Source organism: Dicentrarchus labrax, unplaced genomic scaffold (assembly GCF_905237075.1).
Source record: "Dicentrarchus labrax unplaced genomic scaffold, dlabrax2021, whole genome shotgun sequence".
Classification (NCBI taxonomy): domain Eukaryota; kingdom Metazoa; phylum Chordata; class Actinopteri; family Moronidae; genus Dicentrarchus; species Dicentrarchus labrax.
In genome coordinates, this window is record NW_026136711.1 from 23,068,819 (window position 1) to 23,083,403 (window position 14,585).

General features: G+C 40.0%; 2 protein-coding genes across 8 annotated transcripts; both read right to left on the reverse strand.

Moving 5' to 3' along the window:
* Positions 1–89: 89 nt before the first annotated feature.
* Positions 90–14,018, reverse strand: LOC127371655 (alpha-1,3-galactosyltransferase 2-like). Of its 4 annotated transcripts, none has more exons than XM_051414595.1 (5): positions 6,522–6,709; positions 2,758–2,844; positions 2,332–2,427; positions 1,959–2,096; positions 90–1,807 (listed from the first exon to the last, which is right to left on the reverse strand). In XM_051414595.1, exons 1-5 carry the CDS (start codon positions 6,668–6,670, stop codon positions 1,123–1,125), a joined length of 1,155 nt encoding a protein of 384 aa, XP_051270555.1. In that variant the 5' UTR covers positions 6,671–6,709; the 3' UTR covers positions 90–1,122. The 4 variants fall into 4 exon arrangements, with proteins under 4 accessions (XP_051270555.1, XP_051270556.1, XP_051270558.1 ...); XM_051414596.1 differs by lacking the exon at positions 6,522–6,709 and adding an exon at positions 5,795–6,473; XM_051414598.1 differs by lacking the exons at positions 2,332–2,427; positions 2,758–2,844; positions 6,522–6,709 and adding exons at positions 13,002–13,097; positions 13,428–14,018.
* On the reverse strand, positions 7,162–12,718 carry LOC127371656 (N-acetyllactosaminide alpha-1,3-galactosyltransferase-like). 4 transcript variants are annotated; one of them, XM_051414600.1, is made up of 6 exons: positions 10,629–12,718; positions 9,803–10,449; positions 9,417–9,545; positions 8,808–8,877; positions 8,417–8,547; positions 7,162–7,812 (listed from the first exon to the last, which is right to left on the reverse strand). In XM_051414600.1, the coding sequence occupies exon 1, from the start codon at positions 12,711–12,713 to the stop codon at positions 12,021–12,023; it is 693 nt and encodes a 230-aa protein (XP_051270560.1). In that variant the 5' UTR covers positions 12,714–12,718; the 3' UTR covers positions 7,162–7,812; positions 8,417–8,547; positions 8,808–8,877; positions 9,417–9,545; positions 9,803–10,449; positions 10,629–12,020. The 4 variants fall into 4 exon arrangements, with proteins under 4 accessions (XP_051270560.1, XP_051270561.1, XP_051270562.1 ...); XM_051414601.1 differs by having other exon boundaries at positions 10,192–12,718; XM_051414602.1 differs by lacking the exon at positions 8,417–8,547 and having other exon boundaries at positions 9,803–12,718.
* Positions 14,019–14,585: the final 567 nt, after the last annotated feature.

A 14,585-nucleotide genomic window follows, 5' to 3' on the forward strand; every position in this document is an offset into this window, starting at 1 on the left:
GAAACATTAAACATCACTCATTAAATGAATTCAAAGTCAATTCAAATTGCTAGCTTTTACTCTGCTTAAAATGAACACAGGAAATGGAAACAAATTAGTCAGTCCTTTATCTCACAAGTGGTTTCACCATATCTTCAATTCATCGTTCATCATTCTGAGCTCTTAACACCTTTGAAAAAAATAGTATGGCAGTGTCTCGACTGTATGATAACTGTCCATCAGGAAAGAAGGAACTGAGAAAGAGGCGAATCTGATAAATTCACACACATATATATCCACCCATCAGCCATAACATTATGAACTCCGGGGCACCCTGGTGGTCATAATGTTCTGCAGCCCCATACAGACAAACTGTGATGCACTGTGTGTTCTGACCCCTTTCTATCAGAACCACCATTAACTTTTCAAGCAGTTTGAGCTACAGTAGCTCGTCTGTTGGATCAGAACACACAGGCCAGCCTTCGCTCCCCACGTGCATCAATGAGCCATGGCCCCCCATGACCCTGTCTCCTGTTTACCTCTTTTCCTTCCTTGGACCACTTTTGATAGTTACCGACCACTGCAGACCAGGAACACCCCACAAGAGCTGCAGTTTTGGGGATGCTCTGACCCAGTCATCTAGCCATCACAATTTGTCCCTTGTCAAAGTTGCTAAAATCCTCACGCTGCCCATTTTTCCTTTTTCCTGCCTCTAACACATCAACAAGGACAAAATGCTGCCTAATATTTCCCACCCACTGAAAGGAGCCATGATAACCAGATAATTAGTCTTATTCACTTTACCATCATCACCTGTTATGGCTGATTGGTGTTATGTGACTTTGAAAAACTAACCTGTATTTTACAAAAAGAGGGAGAAATAAAATGATGAAAAAGAAGCTGCTGTGATACTTTTCAGCACACTTACATTTACTTAATAAAGTATTTTGTACACATAAATTGACAATAGAGCAAAGGCAGCATTTGCATAGATTTACTAATTTTAACAATTATCTACAAGCGAAGGCGCTGAATGTCACTACATTAGGAAAATCCACACTTGTGCATGAGCAAATCACTGCTCTGAAAACCTGAGAGAGTTCAGTTTAGTAGTTGGTGATTTTGCAGCAGTTCCAAACCTCGCTAACTTGTACGGAGTGAATCATAATGTTTTGGTGCCCACAGTAATCGAGAGACTCGTATGTCGGTCCTGTAGCCGATACTGGTGTCCCAGCAGTACTCCGGAGAGAGCACCCTGCTTGGTTTATGAAGCCACATGTACTTGTTGAGATGACTCTCATCGTGCCACAATGCCTCCACACCATTCTCTTTATCCTCCATGATGCTCTGATAGCAGGCCTCAGTCAGCGCTTTTACACTCCTCCACGAGCCTCCAAACACAGCAGCGTGGTAGTAGAAATCCCCATTTTCCATGTACGCCTTGGACTTTAGGTTGCGGTCGTAGGTATACCACATCCTTGGAAGGCGGTAGTAGTATGCATGCAGCACAGCCACAGAATCTCCCAGAGCCTCCGAGCCAAATCTCCCAGTAAACACCTGGTCCACGTCAAAGCAGAAGACATGAGTGCAGCGGTGGCGAATGTCTGACTCTATGACACCTGATATCGCCTTCATTCGCATCATAGAGATGTCCTGCCACCTGGCGTGCCTCTCCACTTTGATAACCTTTATGCTTCTCTGAGGGGCGAGCTTTATGTCCGGCATCTTCTCTGGGTTGTCCGTAAATACGTAATACGTGACGGGCAAATCCACCATGAAGTGATGCTCTGATGAGTTCAGGAAGGTGCTGAGGTAAGCATCCAGGTACCTTTGGTGGAAGTGGAGACAAGAACATGTCATGTCTGAACAATGTTTTATTTTTACATCTTACATAGCAGTTATCACAGCTAAACATAAATACCCAAAATATGGCAGACCACATATTCAGCTGTAATACATATACACGTTACAAAACAAACCTTCCCACAGCAAACACTGTTAAGGCCACAGAGGATCCTTCCCTCTTGTGCGTCTGGTCATAAAGACCAGGGTCAAACATCCCATCCCAGATAATGGGAGCTTTCCAAGATGTGCATGTTTGCACGTCATGTCTTGACCTGAAATAACAGAAGTTATTTAAAGTTAAAAACACAGGTTCAGCAAAAAAGATTCTGATTGGTTTTATTTTGTGTTACGCCCAAAACACAATTATTAATTAGAAAACTAACAACCCCTTTGTGACTTGTGTCTTACTTTGTGCTCGGATTATGCACCACTTAACTAGCGAAAGTGGACTCGTCATGCACTTCAATCCATGCACTATAAATTGTTTAAGCAGGGCCAAAGTCTTACCCAAGATCAAGGCTCGTATCCACGCTGTTGTCCAGGGAGAGCATCTTTGCACTTTCCAAAGAGCATTTGTCCATAGGTAGCAGGCCTATTAAAAGTCTGACAACAGAAACATGTAATAGTTATTTTAAAATTTTAATTCATGAAGGTTATAATGTTGAAGTTATTTAGCCTTCTTTCACTGATAAACATGGGGTAGACAAAATAATAAAAACACAGCTAAGTGTAAAGCAGTGCAGTTTAAATTACTACAACGCTGCACCTCTCTAAAACAGACACAAACGATAATTCTAATATTCACGAAGAGAGAATTTATTGCAGGGCTGTTGTATTAAACTGCATTATGTTTAGCTAGGTATACCTACAGCAATAAACTGAGTGCAGATGGTATCCTTTAATTTTTAAATACAGAATTGTTTTGGTACTCACTGCAAAGATGAAGATGTGAAGTAGAGAACACAGAGTGCAATAGGAAAGCAAAGCACACATTTAAAACTCTTCGACTTCTGAACGTATCTGCAGAAATAAGGTCAAGACAGATAAAGCAAAAAAAAGGCACAATATAGCAAACAATTAAAAAATATGTACCATATAGGGTTGAGTGAGTACGCAGCTCAAACGACTATCCGGCACAGATTACGTATTTTTTACGAGTTAAATCACTATCCATATTTATAAATATAGCAACTTTTGGATTTACTATAATACGTTTTTCTGTATATATAGTTAGTATTGAAATCTTGCTTTGGGGATACCCTGGTAGCTCACCTGGTAGAGCTGACAGCACATGTACCTAGGCTTGCTGCAGCAGCCACTGGTTTGAGTGCAACCTGTGGCCCTTTGCTGCACTTCCTCCCCTCCCCCCTTTTCCTGCCTATCATCAGCTGTCCTATTCAATAAACGCAAAAAATCAAAGTAATCGACATCGGCGGACGTGTCCACTTAATGTTGCATTCAGGTTACAATCCAACCATTCATCATTCTGTTACACTAAATATAGATATATCATGCTCACCCCCATAAAATATCAAAGTATCAAGTATTTTTTGTATATAAGTCTATGATATAATAGGTATAAAACAATAATTTTGTTTTCGTACATTTAAAAATGGTCGAGTAATTTAACCAGTATTTGACTATGAAGGGCTGCATTAACATTCAGTTGACTGGAAGGACTGGAATCCCGTGACACATTTATTGTGCCTTCTGCTTTGCCAACTGTCAGATGCCTTCAAATTTCTCTTTTAGGCCGACAAAACATTTCTTTAGACATATCTCCAGGTAGCCGTGTCAGTGATGTTTCTAGCCCTCTCTCATTTACAGCATCCTGCTGTAAACATATACCTGAATTTTTGTAGAACAGAAAATAATCATACATGACTTTTCTTTGCATTGATATCAGCAATATATATCAGCAATCGTCAGCCCTGCTCTCTGAACATCAACATCATCCATTGAAAAACCCAGATCCGTCGACTACTAGTAGAAACATGGTGGTTTTACATGGCGGACTCTGTAGAAGACGACCTCTGTCGATATAAACAGCTCATTCTACGACACGAAAACACAGCGATTCTTATTGTCTTGTAATTCTACACTAATGAAAACATGAGTATTATGAGTGTTATATTTAATTTCTGCCAATGCATCCTCCTTAATGTCACATACTGAACCTTTAAGTTTAGATTTAAAAAATAAAAATAAAAAAATCACACTCAGACTGCCGAATTCCCTCTGTCCCCCTTAGTCTTCAGCCAAATCCGACAGAGATAAAATGCCTCTGCCAGAGGTCTCAAAGTGTGACCAGGGTCTTATAAAAGATCTGAGATGTACAGAGTCAGACAATTTAGTGCCTTGTAAGTCACAAAAAAAAAAAACTTAAAATAAATTCTAAAAATATACTAGAAGCCAGTGCTAAAACCTGTTTACTGTGGTTGAAAGCCTGTCCGCTGAGTGCTGCACTGTCTGTAGCCAGTCTACATGTTTTCTAGTGAGACATGTAAAAAGGCTGTAACAGTAAAGCTTGATCAGATAAACATTTGCAAAAATAGTATCTTAACATGTATATTTAAGACATCATGTAGTCATGTATTCAAACATACAAATAGGCCTCTTGGAACAATCATGTGTTCGATACGTTCTTTCAATCTATGAATATGCAAACATTTTCCTTCTGGACACCAGATGTCTCCTATTTCACTGTAAAGTCTGTGTATGTTCACTGGTGGCTTCAAGTTTCTATATCACATTTGTATAAGTTGCATATTGGACCAGTTGACTTGCAAACATAGGCCCCGACTCCTTAAAACTTGATTTTCAACAAGCACAGAGAAACTTTCCACTTTCAGCAGATGAATGTTGCTCAAACATCCAACTGTAGGAACAATTAGAACAACGTGTTCTTTGAGTGAATGCGGAGGTGAAGTTTAAAATCTGGCAATGTTCCATTAGTTGATAAAAACCAACAAGACACCCAGATTTTCAGCAACCAGCTTAATAAACTCAGGCAGGGACCCAGTAGATGACAGTATTTGGTTATTTTGGTTGAGTCCAGTTGAAGAAAAGTCTCAGACATCCAGTTTCTTACATAGACAAGACAACAACAAAATAGTATTTTATGGGTATTTCCTCCCAAATTACAATGAGAAACAAGAAAAACATCAGTCAGTCAGTATTTAAAGTAATGCAGAGTAAGAATGACTTTGTTTTATTTATTGTTTTACTGTAAATACAGTTAAGATAAAATGATGATCAGTACTTCACTGCATTAGCTCAGTTCTCTATCAACCATAAAGTCTAAACAAAGTGAGCTGATATACTGGACAACATATAACATTACTGTAAAAGTTATTAAGATATTAATCCTACAAAAAAAAAAAAAGAAAAATAGACAAAAAAAAAAAAGCATTTCTTTGCCTCTTTCTTTTACATACAATCCTTTACCCGCCACACACTTTTAGATGGATAACAGTGGCAGGGAAGTAATTATGCAATTATGTTGCAAAACTGCAAAAATGTTTTCAAAAATGTTACAATGATTCAGTGAGAATTGAGCCATGTGCTAAACTTGTTCTAACATGAACATTGTCTGTATTCTGAGGACTGAGCTTGGTTCCCATTTAAAACATGAGTCCATTTTCCTCTTTGCACTGAATCTTGTGAGAACAATAGTTTCTAATATGATAGACAATAATATCCATCTACATGTTTTGCCTATATTTTAATCTCCAAGTCACACATTATGTATCCTGATTCGTTTGTAAACTTGAATTATAAAAACCTAAATGTTTATCAATATTCACTTTTCCTTTCCGTTTTACTTAAATTAACTATTTCTTCAGAGCCCTTAAACTCAAAAACTAAACTGAACGCGCCCATCCCGAACCTTAAGTAAACCACAATGTCTGCTCAACACACGATACACAACCTACACAAGGTTAAGGCACTAAAGCAACTGCTGACTTACCTGTGAGCCGATGTCAGCCGCATTGCACCCATAACTCGTCCCAAATATTTACAGTCCAATAATTTCACCTGGATTTGGAGTGAGGTCTCTGCGGGCCGTCTCTTCATGTAGCAAAGTGCCGTTGCTGCCCTGTCTGTCTATACTCTGTCCTCAAGTATATCAGCATTAATCAGACAGGAGTGGCTCTCTCTATCCGGCAAGTAGCCTACCGCCCCCTCTGCTTCCCTTGTAGCTACCTGAACAAGTGTCCTGGTTGCACGGCAAACGCGGCCACAGCAGCACGTCTCATAAACGTAGAGTCGTTCACTACATTTCGATCATTTGCCGATAGGAAAACATCTCTAAATGTATTTTAAAGTTGTGTAAAGGCATACACTAAACCCCTATTTTAGCCCCTATCCTGTCCATATACATGACATAGACTATTGTGTTTAGAATAATAACACAGCTCATGTATAAACACTATCATTTTACATTTATGTTACAAAGCGATAATGTTGTTGTTTTCCAGCCATTTAAGGATCTATTTTTCTTTGCGCACCAACAGTAATCAATTTGACCTCCAACGCATGCGTAACAGGTGATTTCAGTTAGGCTACACGCGTTACGTTTTTCGTTTTTTAAAGAATCTTTATTAAATTTTGACAGGTTAAAACAACAACAACCAAAAAACAAATAAAAAATTGAACAAGAAGTACAATCATAAGGCCCATACAAACTTACTTACCTGCAATAAAACAATATATTGACCCAAGATCGAAAAGTTTCAGCGACATGCAGGTTGTAGGTGAAAAGATGCATCCTCATATGGTTATCTGTTTGTTGTATTTGTTTATTCTCGGACTGGGGGGCGGGGAAGCAGGGTTTCCTGTGCATTAGTGCTGGTCCAGTATTTATTCACAGCGAGAAGGGTAAAAGGTTCAGATGTTGATAGCTAAATGGGCTTGAGGTAGCAGACAGCCCTTGAGTGACTGTACAATGTGTTTGTCAGACTTATAATGCAGAAGTATCTCATGACATGCACTTTCACTTCACTTCAACTGTGGGAGAAGATGTGCCAACTGTCCAAATATGTATTATTTTCAACTGATTGGCTGCACAATTCTCAGCACCCTCACTGTTAGAAATTTCTTGTAATTTTACAGGAAATTCCTGGCTAATAATTGCCGTAAATTTACTGTAAACAGTACAGTATACAGGACTGTTACTGTAAACTCACTACAACAAGTTACTGTACTTAATACAACATCCCAACTGTAATTAATTACAATACAATACAAGAATATTGTAAATATTACACTTAAATGTTGTAACTTGGATAAATGTCCTCTTTCAGACTTCTGCGAAGAAAAACGAGACAAGTGGTATTTTTGTTGTTTTTTGATATTTTTATTTTCTCTTTTGAAATTGAAGAGATAACACAGTGCACAATGCACAAACAGTCATTCCTCATTATTTATTTTCAACAACAATCTCTAACATGTAAAATTCACTGTCCCTGTATGTACTAAGACTATTTTAGTAACACATGGCTGAAACAAGCCTGGTTTTGTGTTAAAAGAAAATGTATAACATTGCAATACAAAGACATACTTCTGAGAACTACCAGCAAAAGCATAGACAAAAAGGACTGCTCAGATGGGAAAAAATTGGCAAAGCTGCCATCATAGATTCCTTTCTCAGCAGCCCTGCTGCTATTACTGTACCAAACTGGTTGAACGTGAGTTGTAAAACATATTTCAGAAATCTAAACATGAATAATCCAACAAAAGAGGAATATTCAGCCTTTTCAAGCACATCAATCCAATATTGTGATCAAGTTTGCTGATAGAGACATGTCCCCTGCCCACTAATGTCCTGTAATGTCCTCTGCCCACTAATGTCCCTCTGCCCACTAATGTCCCCTACCCACCAATTCAAAATCCAGCAGTTTTCTCAAAAGTGTGCAAACTGGTGCGTTCAGCCCTCGTTTTTTCTCTGCCTTGCTGCCCGTCTGGGGATTTATGCCGCAAAAGGCTCTGAAAACAGGAAAAAAAAAAAAAAACACTTTCAGACAAAACTTTCATCTTGTTGGGTAGCTGCACGTTGTTATTGCTAGCGAACACAAGTCCCGCCCTACTCTGCTTCTGATTGGCTAAACACGTTTTTTTTTTTTTAAGCGAGAGCTGCCATTGATTTTGGGGAACTCAAAAATGATAAACCTTCCCGAATTTCTATCCTGATGAAAATTTCTTCACAACCGTGTCATGCCGCAGATCCGGCACGGTGCCGGAATACTTTAACCCCTGAGTGTGTGCCTGTGAGAGATTGAGTGGGTGTCTGTGTGTGCAATCGTCATTACTCTCTCCCCATCCCCTCTCCTCTCTCATGCCTCTCCTCGCTCATCGCTTTCTCACTAAATTGGATAGCATAATTTGAGTTTTTTCTTATACCTGCAAAGTAATGTGTAAAATCTGATCACTCAATATGTTTTTGTATTAAGTGGGCCGGGCCAACTTACTGACATCCCTAACTCTAACAAAAATGTCAATTACAGAAAAGTCATAAACATTGATTAAGATCCCTTCATATATCAAGTCATTGCTATGATCGTTTTCATGACAGTGCCATGTTTAAACACACCTCTGGATGAACTCAAGTGTGCTAGCGGCTTCTGCCGGATATTGCAAGTTGCAGGAGGTTGCTGTGGGGCCCAATCACACATGCTCCTTCCATGGACATAATCCACGTGTCTGCACCGCGCAGTATCTCTCCTGAAATCCATTAACAATATGATAACTAAAAGCTGCACAACACATTAGAGCCACCTAACACTAGAACCACCTAACATGAATTCATTAATGTTCAAGTGGAGAAAGACTTGCAGACCTCCACTTGAACATTATTATCTCCTTTGACCACCGCACCCTCCATCAACAACTCAAAGAGAGACATTTTTTAGGAGCAACAGTCCTCCCTCAATCACATGAATTCATTTAAGAATTAACTTCTACAAAATAAGAGAAGATTATACCTGGTACAACTAATCAAGGTGTGCTTGGCAGGGTGACAGCTCTCTCGATATCGGCAGCCGTGGCACAGGGCTGGAGAATAACAACCATAAGTTAATCATGGGTAAGTTGAGTGAACAAGGACAAAGAAAACAAAAGCTGTCATGTTCTACTCAACACCAAGGGCCGAAATCAGCTTCAATTTATGGTGCCAAATGTAGAAACAGCTGCACATGGCAAATATCGGAGATCGGAGAATATCGATAGTGCGATTGAGGCAGTTTTTGTAAAAAACACACGGTTTACTGGAATAACTGCTCTGAAACCAGAACAGTATTCTGCATGGAGAGCTTTTTTAGAAGGAATGACATTTTGGCTGTTCATCGAACTGGCAATGGGAAAAGTTTTCTTTTGAAAAGGTATCTAAAGCCCTCCCCCTTTGTAAACGCTTTGAATGAGACGGGTGTCTCAGGCTAATCAGAGTCTATGGAGTACTAGAATAACTTGTGCAAAGTGTCCATAGCAAAGGATGGGGCTGGTGACTGATTTCTGGTAATTAACAATTACAAATAGCAGGACAGAGATGGGAGGGAATGGTTAATTTATGTATATGCACTGCAAGTTATACTCACATCAGTCGTAAGGAAGATACCACCCCCCTCCTTGAAGTGAGCAAGCAGGCACATGATGGTGCAGATAGCTTTGTTGCCACTCTCTTCATTGTAGGCTTCCAGAACCTTTCCCAAGTACTCCAAGATCAACTGAAACAGGCACTTCTCATCATCAGAATAATTAACGTTAGATGGTTCACACTGACTCACTGGCAACAGGTCTTCCTACATTAGAGGGGTTTTCTACATGTTCAACACTGTCATTGCGGTGCTTCTTAGAAAGATGGGATGCAAAACTCGACAAAACAGAGAACCTTCTATCACATCCTCTAAATGGGCATTCAATGTGTAATCCTTCACGCAAATGTGACCTCAAGTGACAAACTAGTAAAGATGATGTTTCACACCTTACTGCACAAAAATCACATTGTATAGGAGTACATGGTCGCTGACTGTTCTGCTCCTCCTCAGCTCCTCCGGTATGGAGGCTCTCTCTCCGGTCAGGATGCTCGGGTGCCTCAGGGCGATCATCTGGTCGCGGGTGTAAACAATGCGACTCCCCGCCGTGCAAACAAAAAATAAAAAGTGCTCAAAAACCCCAAAAAAGTATTCAGGCGACGTGAACAAAGTAGTAAGAAAGTAAGAAAAGAGTTAAAAATAGCAAAAAACACACTGAAACTACAACAATGATAGGAGCTGCCATACTAGCACTAACTTAGCGTCCATGAACTGTATATTATTTTACATAGTACAATTTGATGAAATAAATATTGGATATACACGTTATTGACTTTACCTGTGATGCTTCACCTGAGCTGGCAGCTCCACCCGGTCCACTGCTGTCAGCCACGTTTGGCTTTGGCGCATGCGCGTTTGGAGGAATCGGGGTTCGATTATTTTGCCCTGTGACCTGCCTGTGACCCATAGATATATCATAGATATATCATCATAGATATATACACATCTATGTAGATATATAACGTTACGTAGATGCCGCCTCTGACGCTGCTGTCCATTGGAACGATTCGTCAACGCGGCCGCCATCATCTCCTTACTGCATTAGTCAACAGAGGAAGAGGTCGATCAACGATTACAATCACCACAACTCACTGAAGTTCCAACCGATTTTCAAGCCGTTTGGTTTAATATAAATGTCAGACATATATTTGTGATACAACATAGATTGATTTGTTTTATATATATATATATACACAATTATTTTTTATATCATACATATTTATATCATCTTTCTCCTTCTCCTCCTTCTCTTCCTCTTCTCTCCTCTTCGTCCTCCTCCTCCCCTCCTTCTCCTCCTCCTCCTTCTCTTCCTCTTTCCTCCTCCTCCTCCTTCTCTTCCTCGTCTTCCTTCTCTGCCTCCTCCTCCTCCTCCCCTTGTCCGTCTCCTCTTCTTCCTCTCCTCGTCCTTCTCCTTTTCTCTTCCTCCTTCTCCTCCTCCTCTCCTTTTTCCTCCTCCTCCCCCGCTTCCCTCACCCCCTTTTGTGTGCAAATGTTAATTACAGAGTGTGTAATGCAGACCAGTTTTATCACATGCAGCTTATAGCACCATGATAACCCCCCAGACTCGCGTATATGACAGCAGAATTTTATGTACAACAATTGTATTGACATACAAATGTTTAACATTACGAATACGAATGGTTAGAATCATGAGCACATCCTTTTGATAGCTATCTTACTCCATAGAAAGAGGGGAATCTGATAAATTCACACACACATATATATCCACCGATCAGCCATAACATTATGACCTCCTGGGCACCCTGGTGGTCATAATGTTCTGCTGCCCCATACAGACAAACTTGATGCACTGTGTGTTCTGACCCCTTTCTATCAGAACCAGCATTAACTTTTCAAGCAGTTTGATCTACAGTAGCTCATCTGTTGGATCAGAACACACAGGCCAGCTTTCGCTCCCCACGTGCATCAATGAGCCATGGCCCCCCATGACCCTGTCTCCTGTTTACCTCTTTTCCTTCCTTGGACCACTTTTGATAGTTACTGACCTCTGCAGACCAGGAACACCCCACAAGAGCTGCAGTTTTGGGGATGCTCTGACCCAGTCATCTAGCCATCACAATTTGGCCCTTGTCAAATTTGCTAAAATCCTCACGCTGCCCATTTTTCCTTTTTCCTGCTTCTAACACATCAACTTTGATTACAAAATGCTGCCTAACATTTCCCACCCACTGAAAGGAGCCATGATAACCAGATAATTAGTGTTATTCACTTTACCATCATCACCTGTTATGGCTGATTGGTGTTATGTGACTTTGAAAAACTAACCTGTATTTTGCAAAAAGAGGGAGAAATAAAATGATTTAAAAAAGCTGCTGTGATACTTTTGAGCACACTTACATTTACTTAATAAAGTATTTTGTGTTTACACATCTTTGTACCCCTGACAGTATGTTTTGTATACATAAATTGACAATAGAGCAAAGGCAGCATTTGCATAGATTTACTAATTTTAACAATTATCTAAAGCGAAGGCGGTGAATGTCACTACATTAGGAAAATCCACACTTGTGCATGAGCAAATCACTGCTCTGAAAACCTGAGAGTTCAGTTTAGTAGTTGGTGATTTTGCACCATTTCCAAATCTCGCTAATTTGTACGGAGTGAATCATAATGTTTTGGTGCCCACAGTAATCGAGAGACTCGTATGTCACTCGTGTAGCCGATACTGGTGTCCCAGCAGTACTCCGGAGAGAGCACCCTGCTTGGTTTATGAAGCCACATGTACTTGTTGAGATGACTCTCGTCGTGCCACAATGCCTCCACACCATTCTCTTTATCCTCCATGATGCTCTGATAGCAGGCCTCAGTCAGCGCTTTTACACTCCTCCACGAGCCTCCAAACACAGCAGCGTGGTAGTAGAAATCCCCATTTTCCATGTACGCCTTGGACTTTGGGTTGCGGTCGTAGGTATACTGCTCCCTTGGAAGGCGATAGTAGTGTGCATGCAGCACAGCCACAGAATCTCCCAGAGCCTCCGAGCCAAATCTCGCAGTAAACACCTGGTCCACGTCAAAGCAGAAGACATGAGTGCAGCGGTGGCGAATGTCTGACTCTATGACACCTGATATCGCCTTCATTCGCATCATAGAGATGTCCTGCCACCTGGCGTGCCTCTCCACTTTGATAACCTTTATGCTTCTCTGAGGGGCGAGCTTTATGTCCGGCATCTTCTCTGGGTTGTCCGTAAATACGTAATACGTGAACAATGTTTTATTTTTACATCTTACATAGCAGTTATCACAGCTAAACATAAATACCCAAAATATGGCAGACCACATATTCAGCTGTAATACATATACACGTTACAAAACAAACCTTCCCACAGCAAACACTGTTAGAGCCACAGAGGATCCTTCCCTCTTGTGCGTCTGGTTTTAAAGATCAGGGTCAAACATCCCATCCCAGATAATCGGAGCTTTCCAAGATGTGCATGTTTGCACGTCACGTCTTGACCTGAAATAACAGAAGTTATTTAAAGTTAAAACACATGTATCAGGTTCAGCAAAAAAGATTCTGATTGGCACTATAAACTACCATAAATTGTCTAAGCAGGGCCAAAGTCTTACCCAAGATCAAGGCTCGTATCCACGCTGTTGTCAAGGGAGAGCATCTTTGCACTTTCCAAAGAGCATTTGTCCATAGGTAGCAGGCCTAGTAAAGGTCTGACAACAGAAACATGTAATAGTTATTTTAAAAAATTCATTCATGAAGGTTATAATATTGAAGTTATTTAGCCTTATTTCACTGATAAAGATAGGGTGGACAAAATAATAAAAACACCACTAAGTGTAAAGCAGTGCAGTTTAAATTACTACAACGCTGCACCTCTCTAAAACAGACACAAACGATAATTCTAATATTCACGAAGAGAGAATTTATTGCAGGGCTGTTGTATTAAAGTGAATTATGTTTAGCTAGATATACCTACAGCAATAAACAGAGTGCAGATGGTATCCTTTAATTTTTAAATACAGAATTGTTTTGGTACTCACTGCAAAGATGAAGATGTGAAGTAGAGAACACAGAGTGCAATAAGAAAGCAAAGCACACATTTAAAACTCTTCGACTTCTGAACGTATCGGCAGAAATAAGGTCAAGACAGATAAAGCAAAAAAAAAAAGGCACAATATAGCAAACAATTAAAAAAATGTACCACATAGGGTTGAGTGAGTACGCACCTCAAACGACTATCCGGCACGGATTACGTATTTTTTACGAGTTAAATCACTATCCATATTTATAAATATAGCAACTTCTAGATTTACTATAATACGTTTTTCTGTATATATAGTTAGTATTGAAATCTTGCTTTGGGGATACCCTGGTAGCTCACCTGGTAGAGCTGACAGCACATGTACCTAGGCTTGCTGCAGCAGCCACTGGTTTGAGTGCAACCTGTGGCCCTTTGCTGCACTTCCTCCCCTCTCCCCTTTTCCTGCCTATCATCAGCTGTCCTATTCAATAAACACAAAAAATCAAAGTAATCGACATCGGCCGACGTGTCCACTTAATGTTGCATTCAGGTTACAATCCAACCAGTCATCATTCTGTTACACTAAATATAGATATATCATGCTCACCCCATAAAATATCAAAGTATCAAGTATTTTCTGTATATAAGTCTATGATATAATAGGTATAAAAAAATTATTTTGTTTTTGTACATTTAAAAATGGTTGAGTTATTTAACCAGTATTTGACTATGAAGGACTGCATTAACATTCAGTTGACTGGAAGGACTGGAATCACGTGACACATTTATTGTGCCTTCCCATTTTGTAACTTCACGTGCACTGCTTCTGCTTTGCCAACTGTCAGATGCCTTCAAATTTCTCTTTTAGGCCGACAGACAAAACATTTCTTTAGACATATCTCCAGGTAGCCGTGTCAGTGATGTTTCTAGCCCTCTCTCATTTACAGCATCCTGCTGGAAACATATACCTGAATTTTTGTAGAACAGAAAATAATCATACATTTTCTTTGTATTGATATCAGCAATATATATCAGCAATCGTCAGCCCTGCTCTCTGAACATCAACATCATCCATTGAAAAACCCATATCCGTTGACTACTAGTAGAAACATGGTGGTTCTACATTGCGGACTCTGTAGAAGACGACCTCTGTTGATATAAACAGGTCATTCTACGA